The 22,006-nt window shown below is 46.4% G+C and overlaps 1 protein-coding gene across 1 annotated transcript in view; it reads right to left on the reverse strand.

Moving 5' to 3' along the window:
• LOC137562022 (extracellular calcium-sensing receptor-like) overlaps positions 1–4,587 on the reverse strand; it is a 34,929-nt gene extending 30,342 nt beyond the window's left edge. The window contains exons 1-2 of the mRNA XM_068273365.1: positions 4,555–4,587; positions 2,706–2,997 (exon numbers count right to left, since the gene is read on the reverse strand). Of these exons, the coding sequence (XP_068129466.1) occupies positions 2,706–2,997; positions 4,555–4,556 (294 nt within the window). The 5' untranslated portion in view covers positions 4,557–4,587. The remainder of the gene's footprint in view (positions 1–2,705; positions 2,998–4,554) is intronic.
• Between the last annotated feature and the right edge of the window lie 17,419 nt (positions 4,588–22,006).

Consider the following 22,006-nt stretch of genomic DNA (forward strand, 5'->3'; position numbering starts at 1 on the left):
ACTATACCCAGCAGACACAGAACAGTAAACAGAATGCTATATAGTGTGGCTGAGCGAGGTACACAGAGTGGCAGTAAACAGAATGCTATATAGTGTGGCTGAGCGAGCGGTGTACTACTATTCCCAGCAGACACAGAACAGTAAACAGAATGCTATATAGTGTGGCTGAGCGAGGTACACAGAGTGGCAGTAAACAGAATGCTGAGCGAGCGGTGTACTACTATTCCCAGCAGCGACACACAATGACTGGGGGGGACCCTGGCTAGCGTGGCTGGAGAGCGAACTACCCTGCCTGCCTACCCAAAGCTAAACCCACAGACAAATGGCGGAAATATGACGTGGTTCGGGTATTTATTTACCGGAACCACGTGACAGTTCGGCCAATCAGAGCGCGTTCGGGTCCGAACCACGTGACCCATTCGGCCAATCACAGCGCTAGCCGAACGTTCGGGGAACGTTCGGCCATGCGCTCTTAGTTCGGCCATGTGGCCGAACGGTTTGGCCGAACACCATCAGGTGTTCGGCCGAACTCGAACATCACCCGAACAGGGTGATGTTCTGCAGAACCCGAACAGTGGCGAACACTGTTCGCCCAACACTAGAATGAAGGAGGGGGAGGGTAATCAAAGGTCTTATCATTTCCTATCAGATAATATATAAAAACAGTCATAGCTAAGAAGTCAGCAAGTTAGATCTTGGCATGGCAATTTGGGTACCGGCAAAAACAGAAGTCAAGTATATCACTATTATCACTGCAATTGAATCCTACCCTACAGTTAAAGTGAACCTAAAGTCACTTAAAAAAACCGAGATTAACTCACCTGGGGCTTCCCTCAGCCCCCTGCAGACGATCGGTGCCCTCGCAGCTCCACTCCGATGTCCCAGGACCCGCCGGCGAGCACTTCCGGTTTGGCCGTCACCGGCCGACAGGGATGGGAACGCGAGTGATTGTTCGCGTTCCCAGCCTGTATATCGCCCCCTATGCTGCTATTGCGACCTCCTGGCCGCAATAGCAGCATAGGGGGCGATATACAGGCTGGGAACGCGAACAATCACTCGCGTTCCCATCCCTGTCGGCCGGTGACGGCCAAACCGGAAGTGTTCGCCGGCGGGTCCTGGGACATCGGAGCGGAGCTGCGAGGGCACCGATCGTCTGCAGGGGGCTGAGGGAAGCCCCAGGTGAGTTAATCTCGTTTTTTTTAAGTGACTTTAGGTTCACTTTAAGGTGGCTACACAACATACAATTAAAAGATCCAATTTTTCACCAACTCAATAATTTCGGTTGGTTGTCCCTAAAAATCGAGAGCTTTTCTTTGTTTTTGATCAATAAATCCGATCGAATTTCCAGTTTTTTTCTGATTTTTGGACATTGGACATGCTGGAAATTTCAGACCAACTTTATCAAGAATTGTATGGTGTGTGGTGGATGGTCAATTACTTGATGTACAGTTCCAATGAATTTTTTTCTGAGCTTTCAATTATTTTATTCATAATTGGGGAAAAATTGAGCATAGGTGTGTGGTGCATTGGTCATATTTTTTAATTGTTACAATCAGTCAAAAAAATTGATTGCTATTCTTGAATTGAACAGATATTTTTAAAAAATGCACGGTGTGTGGCCACCTTTAGGATCCATAACAAATTTTGATGTAATGAATTGTATGTGTAGTACAGATCATGAATAGAACACTAGTAGAAAAGAGAGTCTCTTGTTTTTTTATTTAAAGTTATATAGTTTTTTTTTTTAATAACATTGGATCATACTGTCAAAGTTGCATTTTAAAACCACAGAAATAATGACCATTTGAACGTTCCTGCAGTAAAACCTTATCTCAAGCTGTCTCTCACTGTTTCTTGGCTGTCTAAGTGCTATAGAAATCAGGACTGTATTTGACCCATTGGGTCGAATAGCTCAGAGAAGCTCTTTTGCATAGATAACAACTGAAGTTTTTTAACTCTTTCAGTACTAGAAACAACATGAAACATTTTCTTTGCTACTAATGTTCTATTTCTTAGCTGTGCTACACATACAATTCATTATCTCATAGGTATAATTGTGGCTGCAGATATACCCTGAAGGTGTTTGATGTTTGCCTGCCATTAAAGTCAATGGGGCTCTCAGCAAATTTCCAGTTTGCACATTTTTGCTGTAAAATTTGCAAACGTGTTCATGAAATCGTGATGTTCGGCCACGCCTACTGATCACCAGGCCCGGATTTACATCACAGGAGCCTATAGGCACAGCTGTCCTGATGCCTTAGACTCCGCCCTCCATGAACTTACAAAGCCCCGCTGAACCGCACTGCAAGTGTGCTGGCTCGTCCAGCCCAGCTGTCACGTCTCCCTTACTTCCCTTGCCTGTCATGGGTAGCTACAGGTGCCCCTTAGTATTAGGTAGCCAGAAGTACTCGAAGTAGGTAAAGGTGCCCCTGACTGAAGGGAAATATCATAAGTGGGCTGCCGAGGGCTGGGTGAGTAACCTCTCATTTACAGCCTGCTAGGGACTCTGCATAGGGAAGGAGGGAGGGAGGCACTCGGTGAGGGGATTGAGGCGCTTGGGGAGGGGAGTGAGGCGCTCGGGGAGGGGAGTGAGCCGCCTTTCCATCATCAGGCGCCTGTAGGCACATGCCTACAGTGCCTTATGGTAAATCCAGCCCTGCTGATCACACTGTCCTTTTTAATCTCTGGTGCTCTACAAAACTTACCTGTGGGTATCTGTACAATCCCAGAATATGAGCCATAAGGATGGAGAATGAGGAAGCTGAGTGGCCAATGACAGCAGCCAGAGCTGGACTGTCCAGGCAGCAGTAATTGGGTATGGCCCTGTCCATACCGGTCAACATCCATAGAGTGCCCTCTAACTCCCCCTGCAGTACTGCGCAGGAGTCATAGGCATAAAAACCCATGGTGATATTGGGGAGAAGATTAGGACTTTGGTTGATCTCATCAATGGCAAACCTCAGAGCCTGAAACTGCTGGTAATGCTCGAAGCGGAACCTGAGAAGAAAGAGTGATGAAAATGAACAAACTAACTGTATAGTAAAGATATAATAATCACATAGTAAAAAACAAAACAGGACTTAAGTGGACACAAAGAATACCAAAACATTAAATGTCCTCTAGGTTAAGCAGCAGTCACGATTGCTTTTCTAATAAACGTTCTCCTTCTGCAATGCTTTCTGCTTGTATATGGCAGACATCAGGGTAGTAGCAATACCCATAGCATCCACAGCTCCAAAGATCAGTAATGGTGGTTGTGATGGTGTGGGGGACAATTTGCCCTTTATCTGTTTACTAGTGTGTGTAATACTTTTGTGCTTCTTTTTCAACCTTGTGACAGCCAAAGACTTCTGCTTGAGATGGAACTCTGGGATAGTAGGGACAATGTACATATAGTTTGGAAACTGAGGACATACGTGGGTACACACAGATGAACAGAGCCTCTGTGAGATGGCCTTCATCACTCAAGTGTGTGCCCCAACCAAAAATGTGTTATATGGCCGCAGCATCCATCTGAAAATGGCGCCTGTGAATAATGGCGCACAGTGTTGTCGCTAATCCGTTTGCCGCTTATCGCTATTTAACGTTAAAGCCTTATCGTTATTTAGTGTTAACACACAGAACCCTCTCTGTACCTATCCCTAACCCCTAAACCCCCCCGGTGGTGCCTAACCCTAACCACCCCCCTGGTGGTGCCTAACCCTAAGACCCCCCCTGGTGGTTCCTAACCCTGAGACCCCCTGGTGGTGTATATTGTACTGTAACTATACCTAACCCTACTCTCACACAGAAACCTCCCTGTACCTAACCCTAACCACCCCCTTGGTAGTGCCTAACCCTAAGACCCCCTGGTGGTGCCTAACCCTAAGACCCCCCCCCCCCCCCAGTGGTGCCTAACCCTAACCTTGACAGTGTTACATGAAATCCATTCACCGTTTTGCAGTTAAATAACGTCTGCAGTTTGGCTTATGTAGGGCGCTATTGATAAATAACGTTAGTGTGTGCCACTATTGATAAATAACGTTAGTGTGTGCCGTTTTTCTTCTTTTTTCCCTGCGCGCCATTATTATGCAGTACTAACGATAAATAGCGATAAGCGTATCTTTTTAATGCAGCGCCATTCTTATGCATAGGCGCTGTGCTCCATTATTCACTGATCCCATGGCCGCATGGTTGGTAGATACCAATATGGCAGGTGCCAATTCCCATAGTCAAATAGTAGGCACTCATGTGCTGTTGCTTTGGGAGGCATGTATGCTAAGACTTTTTGGACAAGCATATGAAGGGTTGGGGCAATAGCGGTATTTTAGGCTTAACCTGTCTGACTTAATTTACACCTTACCGGGAGTTACAGAAACAGGAGCCATTATGGGTCTACTGCTAAACAACATTGGGAGACAATCTTAGCTTGTTTTTTACATAATTGGCAGCTCCAGTATGAACTCTGGTGACCTGTAACGATCCTTTACAGGCATTCTGGAAAGCTGTGTGTCTATTACCGATACACTGAACATGAATGGTTGCCTAGGCGGGGCGCTTTCTATGAAGTCTTACATTGTGCAGACGTCAGCTGGTGGCTTCTCCCGGAAGGTAATCTCTGGGTAAAGTTTGTCGATGTGCAGAGGAATCACAGCCCCGATGAGGACATCTCCAGCAACCATTATCCCACCATCACCCATGCCGGTTGGCTTACCATCTGAGTAGGAAACGGGGACATTGTACATCACAGCAAGGTGCCAGAGTGTTTGGTACAAGTGGGACATCAACCTGAAACACAGGTGGACACTCTGAATGTAATGCTAATGCTTAAAGAAGAATTCTACAAAATGGCATTTAAATTGTGTTTTGGAGGTAACAATATATAAGTTAAACTTTCATATAATTTTTGTCCTTTATGCAGAGATGGATTAAAGGGAATCTGACATGAAATTAAACTTATGATATAATGATTTGTATGTGTAGTACAGCTAAGAAATAAAACATTATTAGTACAGATATGAGTCTCATATTGTTTTCCAGTACAGGAAGAGTTAAAAAAAACTTCAATTGTTATCTATGAAAAAGAGCTTCTGTGAGCTCTGGGACTTTATAAAGTTGTGGACAGCCCTGTTTTTTGAAGCTCTTATCTCAACGGTCTCTCATTGTTTCTTCTTTGTTTTTTTTCTGCAGAGAAAAGTTCAAAGGGTCACTAGCCTGCTCTGTGAAATCATTTAACCTCTAGCTGACCTCTTCACGCCGATGGGCGTGGCGGCAGCCCCTGGACCGCCTAACGCCGATCGGCGTAAGGTCCTGGGGCTCTGTTTTGCAGGAGATCGATTTCAGGCTGCGTGCGCATCTCCTGCTTAGTCGGCGATAATCTCACCAGGGGGATGCAGAGCCTCCGTGGACAGAAAGTGGAATGGCCGCCAGCTTCTGGATCGCCCGGGAGGTGAGTGAGAACGCCTGCTGTGCGCAATGCTCTGCATGGACCTCCCAGTGGCTACCATGAGTGTAGGTCGGGGTTGCTGCTCTGAGCTGCGGTTTTCCACCCCAAATGTAGCTCGTGGTTACCACTAAGGAGGTTAAAGAGGCCCTGTGGTGACATATAGTAAAATGCAGTAAATTATTCAGGGTACCCACTTTTACAGTAATTTTCCTGGTTTCAGCATCAGAAACATTTCATATATCTATATTTTGCTGTATATTAAATGTAGCACCTCCCTCCCAGTGATGCTTAGCTTAGGCGCTTTAGATATACAGAATTATCTCCCGCAGAGCATTCTGGGAGACCATGTATATTTTTTACTGGTTTTGGAACTCTCAGTAAACAAAACCTTCTGCAGAGATCACCTGACAAGATTAAAGATGGGGCAAACACTGCCAAGGCATTTCAAAGGTTTGGGAAAGCATGACGGGATGCTCTGATTCCAAAGGTTTTTAGTTGGGGGTGGTCAAATTATTAGATCCTGTTGATCTGAGATTGTCGGAGTTGTGATGCAGTTTCAACAAATCCAGGTATCTGGGGCCTAAATAGTGAAGAGATTTTTTTGTTAGCATGCCAATTTGGAATAGGATTCTCCATTTTATGGATAGCCAGTGGAGTGAGAAAATGCAGTTAGTTCAAGCATTCCTTTGAAAATTACTCTAAAATGTTTTTTTTTTCAATACCAGAAGTCTCTGTCCCCTTAAGGACCAGAGACTTCTGGGTAAAAAAAATGGGGCTCACCCACATCACACCGCATGGATCCGTCTCTCTCGCCATTTGCACTGCGCTCCTGCCGCTGCAGCCCGCTCACTCTGCTGTCAGTAAGACAGCAGAGCTCCATGAGCGGGTCAGGAGCTCATTTCATTGGCTGCGGACCCTGTGATCACTGTGAGCCAATGAAATTGGCTTCTGACCAGCTCACGGAGCTCTACTGTCTTACCGACAGCAGAGTGAGCAGGCTGCAGCGGTGGGAGAGCAGCGTGATCGCCGGTAGTGGCGGTAGCGTGCGGTGGGGCAAATGAAATCTACTCCCTGGAAGGGATAACAGATCCCAAACAGGGTGTCGATTTTAATTAACCCTTTCTGGAAGCAGTTAAAAGAAAGCAGATTGGGGCACTAGAAAGTAGAATCAGCAGCCATCAGCATAAAAATCTGCATGAAAACTATACAAATGAAATCGCTTCCACCTGGATTTTTTTTTGTACTATAAAATGTTAGCAGCTGTGTCTGGATGGACCTATGGGAAATGGAGACATACTGGCAACTGCCTATTCTAGCACTGAATATATCACCTACCTCATCCTCTCCCTGTTCCCTGCACTCTATATTAGCGTGCATCCTTTATATAGCATTCAAACAGGTAAACATGCCTCACAATCTCCTCCTTCTCCTAATTAAAGTCCACAGTGGTTACCACCATCCCTGATTGCTAACAAGGCCCAAGTGCATTTTACATCTGAGGACGCATAATGATACCCCAACCGAGATGGTGTATGGGAATATATATCATATAAAGAAATATATCTACACTGTATGTAAACCAATGCTTCATTACATTCGTGGTTGCCTATTTACAGTGGGTTGCAAAAGTATTCGGCCCCCTTGAAGTTTTCCACATTTTGTCATATTACTGCCACAAACATGAATCAATTGTATTGGAATTCCACGTGAAAGACCAACACAAAGTGCTGTACACGTGAGAAGTGGAGCGAAAATCACACAGGATTTCAAACATTTTTTACAAATCAATAACTGCAAAGTGGGGTGTGCGGAATTATTCAGCCCCCTTTGGTCTGAGTGCAGCCAGTTGCCCATAGACATTGCCTGATGAGTGCTAATGACTGAATGGAGTGCACCTGTGTGTAATCTAATGTCAGTACAAATACAGCTGCTCTGTGATGGCCTCAGAGGTTGTCTAAGAGAATCTTGGGAGCAACTGTAAAATGCAACACTGAAGCCTGCCAGTTATCATTGCGGGGGTGTGCATTCTGACTGCCAATCTACATTACGATGCTGAATATGGAATTCAATAGCTGGCAGGATTAACAATCTGAGATATGCCGATGATACCACGATTATGGCTGAAACTGAGGAAGAATTGATGCCTAGTCACGAATGTCAAACAAGAAAGTGCCAAAGCCTGTCTATGGCTTAACATCAAAAAAAGTAAAGTCATGTCATTTGCTCCAATGAACCATCTGCAAATAGATGGGGGAAAAGTAGAAGTTGTAACAGATTTACGGTAATCATCCTGGGTTGAAAGATCTCTGCCAATGGTGACTGCAGCCATGAGATTAAGAGATTCTTGTTGCTTAGGAGGAAAGCTATTGCAAATTTGGAAAAAATACTACAGGATAGAGATGTCAGTTTACCAACAAAGATCAGGATAATTAAAGCTATGGTCTTCCCAGTAGTAACATAAGGCTGCGAAAATTGGACTTATGATTAAGGTCTTGCGTAGAAAAATGCTTTTGAATTGTGGGTGTAGAGAAAGCTACTTAGCGTTCCCTAGAAGATCAAACCAGTCAATATGTATAGAAATAAGGCAGGGGAGCCTCTAGCCATTTTTTCACTCCAGGCGAGAAAACCCGTGGCGCACCCACCCCATGGCACCCCCGCCATGAAAATAATCATGGCAGCGTTTTACTAGAAAATAATTGTAATACAGCAGCGTTCCACCAGAATATAATGCGGCTATATTTCACCAGAAAATAATCGTAATGGGGCAGTGTTTCACCAGAAATTACACTTATTGTGGCAGCGTTTCACCAGAAAATACATGCAAGTGCAGCAGCTTTTCACCATAAAGTATGCAATGAGGGCAGCGGTTCACCAGAAAATACACATAGGCAGGGCTCCTCTCTCGTCCCCCCCCCCTTCCCATTAGTTTCCCTAATAGCCTTCATACACAAGAAGACAGAAGGAGGCACAAAGGGGAAAAGAAGGATGCACAGAGGTGGCAGCTGCCTGCAACTTATGCTAAGTAGATGCAGAAAAAGCAAGTAATAGAACACCCATGGGGCGGGGCTTAGTCTGGGGCTTAATTTGGGGGCGTGGTTTAATCCAGCAACATGGCACCCCCCAGGACCAATAGCACTCCAGGCAATGGCCTGTACTGTCTATGCCTAGAGGCTCCCCTGAAATAAGGCCAGAGTTTTCACTAGAAGGGTTGATACTACTATTAAAAATAAAATACTTTGATCACTTAATGAGACAAACGGATTCTTTGGAGAATCCACTGATGCTTGGAAAAATTGAGGGCAAGGGAAGAAAAGGACAACAGAGGCTATGATGGATAGACAGTATATGTGACGCTATGAACATGCCTGTGCAACAACTGAAAGAAACAGTGATTGACAGATACATCTGGCATACAGAAGTAAATAAGATCACAAGGAGTTGGAGTTAACTAAACAAATGAGGTGGAGATGGAAATCTTACTGCCAATCTTTTTTTTGGTGTGTTTTGTGAGTGCCCTGCAGATATCTGCATAGAGTGACTGAATATTGGCTCCCTCTAACAACTAGAACTGTAAACGGTCAGTTCACAAAAAAATGTGAAATACTTTAAAGGATGGTCTGTTAAAATGGAGGTTAATCAGATGTGTGGGCGTGAGTGTTGAGGCTTACGGCTCCTCCTGATTGTTCCCATGTCATTCTGTTCTGCTGCAAAAGGCCGAACCTTTAACCCAGACATACTAGGCTGCGCATGTGCAGTACGTGCGATCCACCCCCACTTGTACTGCCGTCCAGATGGGAGTGCGCATGCCCGATGTGCAGGAGCTGCAGAGAATGGTCATAAATGGGTTAATATGCAAGGATACAGAGGCGCCAGTAGGATAAAACAAGATAAAAGGTTTAAAACGGTTTAGGTGGCGGTGGTGGACCGTCCACACACAAACAGACAAAAAATCGCTGTTGATTGTAGAAAAAAAAAAATTTCACAATTTATTCACATACTCCTACATAAAAGTGCAACGCGTTTCACGGGCAAACATCCCGCTTCATCAGGCAATAAACGAACGGAGCATCTCACAGCTCTGAGTATATTGATAGCTTGGCACCTCTGTGAACACACAGAGGTGCCAAGCTATCAATATACTCAGAGCTGTGAGATACTCCGTTCGTTTATTGCCTGATGAAGCGGGATGTTTGCCCGTGAAACGCGTTGCACTTTTATGTAGGAGTATGTGAATAAATTGTGAATTTTTTTTTTCTACAATCAACAGCGATTTTTTGTCTGTTTGTGTGTGGACGGTCCACCACCGCCACCTAAACCGTTTTAAACCTTTTATCTTGTTTTATCCTACTGGCGCCTCTGTATCCTTGCATATTAAGTTGTCCACCCTTGGTGGAAGGGTGATATACCCTCTTTTCCTATCTACAGAGAGCGACATCTTAGTCCTGAGTGGGGTCAGGCTTAATCTCCCCACCTGCGTATACAGTGGTTGCCTGAGAGCAACCCAGGTTTGTAAGTATAATACTTACTTTTAACATTTTTCTCTATTTATACAACATACTACACTATATTGGGCTCTCGGTCTCCCTTTTCTCATAAATGGGTTAAAGATTGGCGACTTGGCCATGTTGTACTTACAAATCGTGCATTTTGCAGTAGAGCGATATGAAACACAATTGGGTTAGGTAAAGCTGCCAGAAATGATACCAGTGGGAATTACCACTGTATCCAGATTTGTCATTTTTATAGTCTGCAGCTGATGTGTTAACTTCTTGCTTATGTGAAGATTAATACTTACAGTAAGTACCTTATTATTATTATTATTTATTTAGTCTTGTCGCTTAACTATCCCTCAGAGGGACTCACACACTTATCCCTACCATACTCATATGTCCATAATAGTCTAAGGGCAATTTTTAGGGGGAAGCCAATTAACTTATCTGTATATTTTTGGGATGTCGAAGGTAACTGGTGTGCCTGGGGGCAGAGCCGGGACAAGGTCCTCCAGCACCCAAGGCTGAGACACCTAAGTGTACCCCCCATCCCTTCCACCCCAGCCGTCACACACTGATTGCTATTAGACTAAGAGGCGCCCCCTGTCCCCCAACACCTTAATATCTAGTTATCTGGCTTGCAGTCACTGCCATGTATCCCCTTTTCTTATTTCTTTCTGCTTCAAACACAATTAGGAATGACAGCTGAATGAATTCGGCGCCCCCTCCTACACTGCGCCCTGAGGCTGGAGCCTCTCCAGCCTATGCCTCGGGCTGGCCCTGCCTGGGGGATAGAGCCCTGGCTGGGATTTGAACCAGGGACCCAGCGCTGCAAGGCAAGAATATTATCCACTACGCCCCCTGGGGTATCTGATGTTTTAGGAAGGTGGAATTGTTCTTGTCATAGATTATTTAGCAGGGCTGGATTTCTACTTTCCGACACCCAAGGCTGCTCTCACCAACCGCCCCCCCTTCCCTCAACAACATTCTGACCAACACCCCAAATAATCACTGGTTTGAATGGGCACCCTTCCGTTGTGCTGCTTTGCTCCCTGCAGTGCATGCTCTGTGTACTCGCGCTTCCTGAAATCTCGCGCTCCTGCCCAGAGTGTTTAGAGCAGCCAATAGCGTTCTGGGCATGCATACTTGAGCATACTGTAGAACAGAGACTGCTGCTGCAATAAATTTCTCTAGAAAATAAAGCGATACATTTAATAAGAACCCGAGGTGGGGTTCTGAGAACGTAATCACCATACAGAGACTGGGTCTGCCTATAGAGCCCAGCCTCTGTTGCTAGTTAGATTCCCCCTAAGCCCCCCTGCACTCTGCGAGACCCCATTAATCACAGCCGCGCTGTCGACATGCAGCGTGTCGCAGCGGGCTGTGTTTACCTCTCTAATGTCAGTCCCGCTGCTCCCCCGCCTCCTGCATCGCTCTGGTCCCCGCCCACGTCCCTTCCCTCGCCGCTGATTGGAGGGAAGGGACGCGGGCGGGGACCGGAGCGATGCAGGAGGCGGGGGAGCATGGAGACTGACATTAGAGAGGTAAACACAGCCCGCACAGCGCGGCTGTGATTAATGGGGTCTCGCTGAGCGCAGGGGGCAGAACAAAGCAGGGTGGCTGCAAACCAGGAGAGATGATTTGCTTTGACATGTGGCCTCTTATCTCTCCTAAGTCCTGCTGCCCTTCTGATTTTTCCGCCCAAGGCCATGGCTTTTGCTGGCCCTCCCAAAAATCCAGTCCTATCATTTAGTAGTTGTAGGAGCTAAAAGGGAAACATTGAAAGCCTACTATGGTGTAGTATGTTGTGATCTAATTGGGGTAAATGAGATTCAATAAAGAAGTAATACTCACAATACCGCACCCATCCACCAAGGATGGACAGCAAACTGCAGAAATGTGTAAAACAGAGGTGCCAGCAAGAATTAAAAAAAAACACTAAAATCAGGTAGAGAGGTAGTTGTCGGCTTACCTCCCAATTGATGACTTGAATCTTCAGGAATGTTCAAAACAACATTTTTTATAGGAACATATTCCACTTTTGTGACACTGTTTGTTAGTAGAGGAGCTTTTTAGCTCTTTTTCGCCTGCTACAAAATTATTAAAGTGTACCTGAGAGGTTTAATACCGTAGGATTTATCCAGCCCCATGTAGGCTGTTGGCTCCCTTGCTGCCCTTGCAGGCCACTCTGTTGTCCTGTGGTCACAACTACTGGCCAATTTACCGGAGGAGACCTAGGGACAACAGAGCGGCCTGGGAGAACATTGAGAGAGCTCACAGCTGGAGTAAGCCCCAGGTAAGTGTCCACTGTGTATCCAAGTATTCCACTGAGGGGTTCTCCTGCATATATAAAAAAAACAAAAACTGACACTTACCTGGGGCTTCTATCTCCCCCCTGCAGCTGTCATGTCCCGCGCCATCATCCTGCGATCTTCTCTTCTAATTATTCATCTAACTAGATGAATAGAACTGCGGCTGCGTGGCCTTGGCCGCGTGTGTCATCAGGAGCTTACTGCCCAGGCGCAGTATGAAGGTGAGCACGTGCACGGCCATGGCCACACAGCCGGAGTTCTATTCCTCTAGTTAGACGAATAATTAGACCAGTGGTGGCGGCGGGGAACGGAGCATCGGAGGAGGATGGTGCAGGACATTCCAGCTGCAGGGGGCCAATAGAAGCCCCAGGTAAGTGTCAGTTTTTGTTTTTTTATATATGCAAGAGAACCCCTTTAAACACTCTCAGGTTTCCTTTAATGGTTTTAAATCTCCATGTCTTGAATGGTTGATATCGCTCCCTCACAGATTCTATAATCCAGTGTACTTGGTTTTTCAGGGACATAAATGATTGATTTACACGATTCTTCATAAAAGGACTTGATAAATCATTTTTTTTAATCAAAACTCAGTGACCACAGTTTTCTACCTCTCAAATACTCCCTTTTGCTAGGTAGGTGCTCTTTTTTTCTGGGTAGTCTCGGAGAAAACCCCCATAAATTTAGCAGTCTACAATGGCAAGAAGGGGGATTTCCAATGAGGAGGTATACAGGTACATGGACCAGTCAGATGAGAGCGTTTGGGAAGACTCAGCCGACGAATCATCCGGGTCCGAATTTGAACCTGTGGAAAGCAGTGGTTCTCTGAGCGAAAGTGATGATGAGGTTTTGGTCCCGGCTAGAGCCAGGCGTATCAGACCCCAAGTCGTTAGACCGCAGGTGGCGCAGGATCCGCCTCAAGGGCAGCAGGGTGGTGCTAGCGCTGATGAGAGTTTTCTTGGTGAGGCAGGCACCAGCAGAGCAGCATCTCCTGGACTTAGTACCAGTACTTCCTTAGACCCTGGTGAAGTGGTGAGCGCCAGCATGGAAGTTGAAACTGGTAAGGTGGCACGTGCAGTAGTACCCCCGTCGCAGCCACCAAGAAGAAGACGGGCCCGTAGTACCCGTAGACTCCCAGAGGTGCTGGCAAATCCAGATTGGCAATCCTCTGATTCCGCCGCACCCGTAGTGCCCCCTTTCACCGCCCAGTCTGGAGTCCAGGTGGCGACAGCTCATCTAGGAACAGCCCTAGACTTTTTGCAGCTGTTCATCACCCAGGTTCTCTTGGACTTAATTGTGGTTGAGACCAACCGTAAAGCCACACAATTCATCACCGAGAACCCGGATAGCAGCTATGCCCAGCCTTTCCGGTGGAAACCAGTCCAAGTTTCCGAACTTAAAATCTTTTTTGCCCTTATCCTTCACTTGGGACTAATGAAAAAGAATGTATTGCGGTCGTATTGGTCTACGAACCCAGTACATCATGTTCCCTTGTACCCTGCTGCCATGTCCAGGACACGATTTGAGTCCATCCTGCGCTTTCTGCACTTCAATGATGACAAAACCTGTCATAAAAAGGACCACCCTGCTTATGACCGGCTCCACAAAATTCGGCCCCTCATAGACCACCTATCATCAACATTTGCAGATGCTTATACCCCTGAACAGAACATCTGCGTAGACGAGCCCTCTTACGCTTTACCGGGCGCCTTGGCATCAAACAGTACATCCCAAGCAAGTGCGCCCGGTATGGGGTGAAAATGTATAAGCTCTGTGAAAAGGCCACAGGCTATACATGTCGTTTTAGGGTCTATGAGGGAAAAGACTCAAAATTGGAGCCGGTCGGATGCCCTGACTACCTGGGGAGCAGTGGAAAGGTTGTGTGGGACTTGGTGTCACCCTTGTTCCAGAAGGGGTACCATCTTTATGTGGACAACTATTACACAAGTGTGGCCCTCTATCAGCACTTAAAGTTAGAAGGAATCCGTTGGTGTGGCACTGCGCGTCCTAGTCGCCAGGGCTTCGCCCAACGGCTCATTACCACCAGACTTGAACGGGGGCAGAGAGCCGCCTTGCGTACTGAAGACCTGCTCACGGTGAAATGGAGGGACAAGAGGGACGTTTACTTTCTGTCCACCATTCACACAGACACGTCAGTCCAAATTCAACGGGCAACTGAGGTCATTGAAAAGTCCCTTGTCGTCCACGAATATAATGTCAACATGGGAGGGGTGGACTTCAATGACCAGTGGTTAGCGCCCTATTTAATTTCCCGGAAAACAAGATGCTGGTATAAGAAAGTGTCTTTTTATCTGATTCAATTGGCAGTTTACAACAGCTTTGTTCTCTACAGTAGGGCTGGGAGAATTGGATCTTTCCTTCAATTTCAGGAACAGATCGTTCTGGACCTCCTGTATCTAGGAGGTGCCAGGCCCCCCCCTCCCCCAAATGCAACTAGCCGACTTCATGGAAGGCATTATGCCTATCAGCTTCCGAGTACCGAAGGTCAACGCATCTGAAGAAAACGTTGTCATGTCTGCAGCAGTGCTAGAAGAAGGACTGACACCAGTTTTTATTGTTCCAAATGTCCTGACCAGCCTGGCCTATGCCTAGGGGAGTGTTTTGAGAGGTACCACGAGCAGGTACACTATTAGAAGCTAGGGAACTCCAGACCCAGGAGTAGGCACACACTCAGTGGTATTTCGCACATTGTCCCAGGGGGAGGAGAGGTAAGCTTGAAAACCAAACAGACAGGTAAGCATAAAAGTCGGAAGAAGGATCGGTTTCCATGCTTGATATTGCTGATCTGTGCTGGGTTGGCGATATAAGACGGCATGTTTGAATTTCCCTTGAGTGTGGACACTCCCGCTTTATATGTGATTTACTTTAGGCCTATGATGATACTTTAATGCCACACAGAGTCATCTATATTGGCAGGCATATTGCTGTATACTACAGGCATAATGCTGTATACTAAAGTTCTGAGGCCCAGTCACATAAGTTGGTGGCTCACCCTGAGTGCAGGGTGGCATGGTGTGTCTCTCTCCTGAGGTTATCACTGCCATTGATGTGGAGGAAGATCTGCCATTGATGTGGAGCAAGGTATGTTTGCCGTTAATTTTTCCCAGGTCATTTTGCGGCATTTGATTTCCAGACTACTCCTCACGGTTTAGAGCCCCTAAAATGCCAGGGCAGTATAGGAACCCCACAAATGACCTCATTTTAGAAAGAAGTCACCCCAAGGTATTGTGATAGGACTATGGTGAGTTCATAGAAGATTTTATTTTTTGTCACAAGTTAGCAGAAAGTGACACTTTGTGAAAAAAAAAACAATAAAAATCAATTTCCACTAACTTGTGACAAAAAATAAAATCTTCTATGAACTCACCGTACTCCTAACAGAATACCTTGGGGTGTCTTCTTTCTAAAATGGGGTCATTTGTGGGGTTCCTATACTGCCCTGGCATTTTAGGGGCCCTAAACTGTGAGGAGTAGTCTGGAAACCAAATGCCGCAAAATGACCCTTGAAATCCTAAAGGTACTCATTGGACTTTGGGCCCCTTAGCGCAGTTAGGGTGCAAAAAGGTGCCCCACATGTGGTATTGACGTACTCAGGAGAAGTAGTATAATGTATTTTGGGGTGTATTTTTACACATACCCATCCTGGGTGGGAGAAATCTCTCTGTAAATGGACAATTGTGTGTAAACAAAATCAAAAAATTGTCATTTACAGAGATATTTCTCCCACCCAGCATGGGTATGTGTAAAAATACACCACAAAACACATTATACTACTTCTCCTGAGTACGGCAATACCACATGTGTGGCACTTTTTTGCAGCCTAACTGCGCTAAGGGGCCCAAAGTCCAATGAGCACCTTTAGGCTTTACAGTGGTGCTTACAAATTAGCAACCCCCAAAATGCGAGGACAGTAAACACACCCCACAAATGACCCCATTTTGGAAAGTAGACACTTCAATGTATTCAGAGAGGGGCATGGTGAGTCCATGGCAGATTTCATTTTTTTTGTCACAAGTTAGCAGAAATGGAAACTTTTTTTTTTCTTGTCACAAACTGTCATTTTCCGCTAACTTGTGACAAAAAATAATATCTTCTATGAACTCACTATGCCTCTCAGTGAATACTTTGGGATGTCTTCTTCCAAAATGGGGTCATTTGGGGGGTATTTATACTATCCTGGAATTCTAGCCCCTCATGAAACATGACAGGTGGTCAGAAAAGTCAGAGATGCTTCAAAATGGGAAAATTCACTTTGTGCACCATAGTTTGTAAATGCTATAACTTTTACCCAAACCAATAAATATAGGCTGAATGGGTTTTTTTTAATCAAAAACTTGTTTGTGCACATTTTTCGTGCTGCATGTATACAGAAATTTTACTTTATTTGAAAAATGTCAGCACAGAAAGTTAAAAAAATCATTTTTTTGACAAAATTCATGTCTTTTTTGATGAATATAATAAAAAGTAAAAATCACAGCAGCAATCAAATAGCACCAAAAGAAAGCTGTATTAGTGGCAAGAAAAGGAGGGAAAATTCATTTAGGTGGTAGGTTGTATGAGCGAGCAATAAACCGTGAAAGCTGCAGTGGTCTGAATGGAAAAAAAGGTTCTGGTCCTTAAGGGGGGTAAAGCCTGCAGTCCTCAAGTGGTTAAAGTTCTGTGACCCTTTTTCTGATTGCAATTTAAATGAATTGATCTGTTCTTTTAATAAGTACAAATCTTTTTTTTTCTCTCCCTTGTGTTGAAAAAGCTGTGCTGTCTCTCTCCAGCGCCTTTCTAATTATTTGTCTTGTTAGACAAATATTGTGCTGCAGGAAGAGGCAGACTAACAGCAGCTGTTTCTCACTGTCTCCTCTGCTGTCTGGAGTGTGCACAAAGGACAATGATGACTCATGATGACTTGAGGGAGAGGGAAAGGCAGGCAGGAGCTGAGCTGAGGACTCATGATGAGGTGACAGCAGGGGGAGGGAAAAGCAGGGAGGAACAGCTGCTGTTAGTCTGCCTCTTCCTGCAGCATAATATTCCTCTAACAAGTAGAGATGGGAAGTTCGGATCTTTTCAATGATCCGGATGATTCGAATCGGATCATTGAAAAGATCCGGATCTTTGATCCGAATCTCGGATCATTTGACTACGGAAGCATTTCGGGGGTGAAATGACTAGCAGGACAGGAGAAGGGGAGGGGGGTGGACACGCAGAGAAGGGGAGAAGATGGACAGAGGGCAGGGAGTGGACAGAGAAGGGAGGAGGGACGAGCAGAGAGCAGAAATGTTTGCTTGGACACAATACCCACATGCTGCAATCATATGCTTTACATATATTTCACCTATATGTTCATCTGTGTACTTTGTATGCAAACGTCGCACAGTGAAAGAAAGCATTCCCCAAAGTAAAGTGCAGCTGTTTAGGAGGATCATATTGCACAGCAATCACAGTGCCTGCAAAGTCACTGAGCTGAGCTGAGCCAAAGCTTCCAATGTGATCACTGTGCAGCATTACGGAACAGACAGCCTATAAAGAGCAGCACATTATAGCCAGTATGTGTGCTCTACACATATCTGGCAGTGGCACCGATGTCCCCTCTCTCTCATCTACCTGTCTCCCTGCAAGGCTGCCTCCCATCCAACAGAGCGATCCATCTCTGCTCTGCTTCCAGGACCCCGCTGCACGCTAAGAGGGGGCGTGTCGCAACTGGCCCCGCCCCTTTTGCGATCCGAATCACTCATTTTGATGATTCGGATGATTCGACTCACAAAATAGATTCGGATCAAAGATCCGAATCGTTCATGATCCGGACAACACTACTAACAAGACAAATAATTAGAAAGGAGCGGGAGAGTCCAGTGCTGTGCTTCCACCTGTCTGCTCACCTTCGCCGTAGTGCCCAGCATCTCCTACTGCATGTAGCGTGATTACACGGTACATGAGGAGAGCCAGCACTAGAGGGAGCAGAAAAAAGGCAGGATGGTCGCACAGGCACCGTACTGGACTCTGATGGGAAGGTGCGAGCACAACTTTTGGTTAAACACGGTTTAAAATGGTGACTGCTATTTCCTATAGAGAGGCATGTGTACAGCTACGGAGAGGCACACCAGGAAGTCCTTCTGTGCTAAGAAGCTCTTGAGAATTCCGTTGTTGGAACTCCTCCTCTAGTGCCTGAGAATATCTCTGCTCACATTCTCCACAGGACTGAATGAATTGCTGCGTCCCTACAGATAAAACATTTATAAATAATGACTGAGGTGTTAATTTGGGAGTTGCAGACAGCATCTGCAGTTATTGTCTCCCTATATAAAGCCTTTTCACACAGACACACTCTGAAAGATCCGAGCCGAAGATGAGGAAAACATGAGGTAACCTTGTTCTGGGCTACAGGAAAATGACGGATATTTTAAAGGGAACCTAAACTGAGAAGGATATGGATTTTTCCTATTAAAATAATACCAGTTGCCTGACTCTCCTGCTAATCCTGTGTTTCTAATACTTTTAGCCACAGCCCCTCAACAAGCATGCAGATCAGGTGCTCTGACTGAAGTCAGACTGGACTTGCTGCTGCATGTTAAAGGTGTGAGATCCAGACACTACTGCAGCAAATTGATCAGCAGGAGCGTCAGGCAACTGGTGCTGTTTAAAAGAATTAATATCCCTCTCAGTTTAGGTTCCCTTTAAGCATGGGGGATCAGATGATCAGAGGGCAGAAGGGCACACGAAGAGGAGGCTAGGAAAGAGCAGTGCATATTTATGTAAAGGGGGGGGGGGGGGGGCAGCACACACAGACTCACATCAGGCAAGCAGAGGCGTAGCTAGTTTTTTTAGTTTTCAGTGCCTGGGGACAAAGACAATTTTTGTGCCCCCCCCCCCCCGATGAAATGGGCGTGGCCATGCATCAGAACATGGTCGTGCTCATGGGTGAAGTCAAATGTAGGAATGCTGTTTAGATAGCCAAATGTGCCCCCTTACCCTGTTCAGATAGCTTGATGTGCCACCCTTCAAATAGCCAAATGTGCCCCCCTTTAGATAGCCAGGTGTGCCCCCCTATAGATAGCCAGATCTGCCCCCTTCTCCCATTTAGATACTGAGGTGTGCCTCCCTATAAATAGCCAGATGTGCCCCCCTTTAGATAGCCAGATCTGCCCCGCTGTTTCTGCTGCTGTTAATGCTTCTGCACTCCTCTGCAGAGGGAGGGAGAGAAGCAGGGGCACTTGGGGCATCCAGCGAGCCACTTCTCATGCATGTGGAGATGCAGCGGCCATGCTGAGCCCCCTTACAGTGCTATGCCCAGGGACATGTGTCTCCCCTTGCCCACCCATAGCTACTCCTCTACAGGCAAGCTCTGAGCCCACTAACGCAGTTGAGTCTGCTTCTGTCTGCTTTTCAGCATCTGTGACATTGATATGTTGCTGAAAATCAGACACTACTGCATAAGGGCTCGTTCACACTACAGGCAGCGGTACAAGGCTAAAACGCTGCATTTTGGCTGCAGGCGTTTTGAAGGCGTTTTGAAGGCATTTTAACTGCAACACATTACTATCAAGTGTAAGAGAAATGCCGTGGTCAGCCCTAAGGGCCCTTTCACACTAGAGGGCTTTTTCGGCGTTTTAACGCCAAAGCCGAAGTTGGCGTTTTCCAAGGTAAAATGAAAGTCCATAGTCTTTCATTTTACCTTTCACATCTAATGCTGCGTTTTGGAACGTTGCGTTTCAACGCCCCAGGAGCTTTTTTTAGCGCTGACCACGGTGTTTCTCTTACACTTGATAGTAATGTGTTATAGTTAAAATGCCTTGAAAATGCCTGCAGCCAAAACGCAGCGTTTTAGCCTTTAGTGTGAAAGAGCCCTAAAAAAGCTCCTGGGAGCGTTGAAACGCAACGTTCCAAAACGCAGCGTTAGATGTGAAAGGTAAAATGAAAGTCTATGGACTTTCATTTTACCTTGGAAAACGCCAACTTCGGCTTTGGCGTTAAAACGCCGAAAAAGCCCTCTAGTGTGAAAGGGCCCTTAGTGGTCTCAGACCCTGAGTCTGACAGAAACAGCAGAGCAGAAGGGGAGACTGAAAACAAGATGAGAGGAATGTAGAGCAGATGCTGCCCCCTACAATCTGCTGCCCTAAATCATGTAGTTCAGATGGCTTCATGGTAGGGGTGCCCCTTATAATGGTGTGCGCTATTGTAATGCATTGCATGCAGCGCAAAACATGTGTTATTAGTAAATGTGAAGCATGATTGTCATTGACTGTATACAATGCAAAATGCGGGCAGGGCCGGATTTTTACTCTTTACCGCCCAAGGCCACTGTCAGCAGCCGCCTCTCTTCAGAATAGGTAACCAGATGATCCCCCCTCCCAGAATAGGTAGCCAGAGAACCCTTCTCCCTCCGGTATAAGTAGCCAGATAACCCTTCCCCCCCTCCTCTACTTTAAATAGCCTGATGACCCCCCTCCCCTCCAGTATAGATAGCCTGATGACTCCTTACCTCACCCCACGCCCCTCTAGTATAAGAAGCCCCCCTTCTTCTGTATAGCTAGTCTGATGTCCCCTCTCCCTCCAGTATAGGTAGCCAAGTGACCCTCCCCTTAGTATAACCTGCTGCCCACCCGCCCTTAATTCTGTGGTGCCCTAGGCCATGGCCTATGTGGCCTTGGCTTAAATCCGGCCCTGCATGCGGGTAATGTGCAGTGCTGCTTTCCTGTTTCTGCATTACAGGGAATGCAGTGCCACAGCCACATTGGATAGTGTACTGGTTAAGGGCTCTGCCTCTGACACAGGAGACCTGGATTCATGTCTTGGCTCTTCCTTTTCGGGAAGCCAGCACCTATTCAGTAAAGAGTCCTTTGGCAAGACTCCCTAACACTGCAGAGTCGACTATTGAGTGTGCCCTTAGTAGCTGCAGTTCTCAAGTGCTTTAAATCCAACAGGAAGAAAAGAGCTATACAAAGGTTCAGGACCGGTTCTAGTAACAATACGTCCCCCGTGAAAAATAAATCTGGGGGACCCCCCTGACAGACACCCCCAAACCAGAAAGTGTCATGAGAGGCCCTTTGTTGCAGGCAAATTTCCCCCTAGGGCCCAAGGTGACTGCTGCTCCCCCCCTCTCCCAATCTTAACTGTTACTCCCTGAGACCTTGCAGAGTCTTTGGCAGAGTAGTGTCTCACCTGTGCAGGTGGGCACTCTCCTCTGTCAGTCCATGGCTCCGTGCACTCCCTGATATCACCCTCACAGGGGTGCCTCTTCTCTATGACGCAGCATATAGTATTACATAATATCATGCTGCCAGGCAGTCACAGAGAAATGCAGCCAGTGGTGGATGGAGACCGCAATGCACGGAGCCACAGAGTTGTTCGTCTGCTGGGACAGGTGAGGCGCTGCTCTGTCGAAGACTCTACAGGGGCACAAGAAAGCAACTACTAAGCTGGGGAGGGGGGCACCTTGTGGGGCCTTTACAGGCTCTGGGGCCCTGGGGCAATCGCCCCCTTTGCCTGTATGGTAGCGCCGGCCCTGCAAAGGTTACACACACAGAAGAAACTAACCAGCTCATGTTCTCCTGCAGGCTGAGATGTCACTTTTACTTCTGCTTTTGGCACCTTCTCCTCTCCTACCTCGTTCTGGTCTCCTATGGCGGTGACAAGGGTTGCCGGCTGAGTAGCTCCAGTCTCTCTGGAATCCCAGGTACTGGGGACATCCTAATTGGGGCTTTGCTACCTTTCCATCTTGATAGCCTGTTCCAGAAGTTCATGTTTACTGAGGCCCCAAGACAAGGCGACTG

Source organism: Hyperolius riggenbachi, chromosome 3 (genome assembly GCF_040937935.1).
Source record: "Hyperolius riggenbachi isolate aHypRig1 chromosome 3, aHypRig1.pri, whole genome shotgun sequence".
NCBI lineage: Eukaryota > Metazoa > Chordata > Amphibia > Anura > Hyperoliidae > Hyperolius > Hyperolius riggenbachi.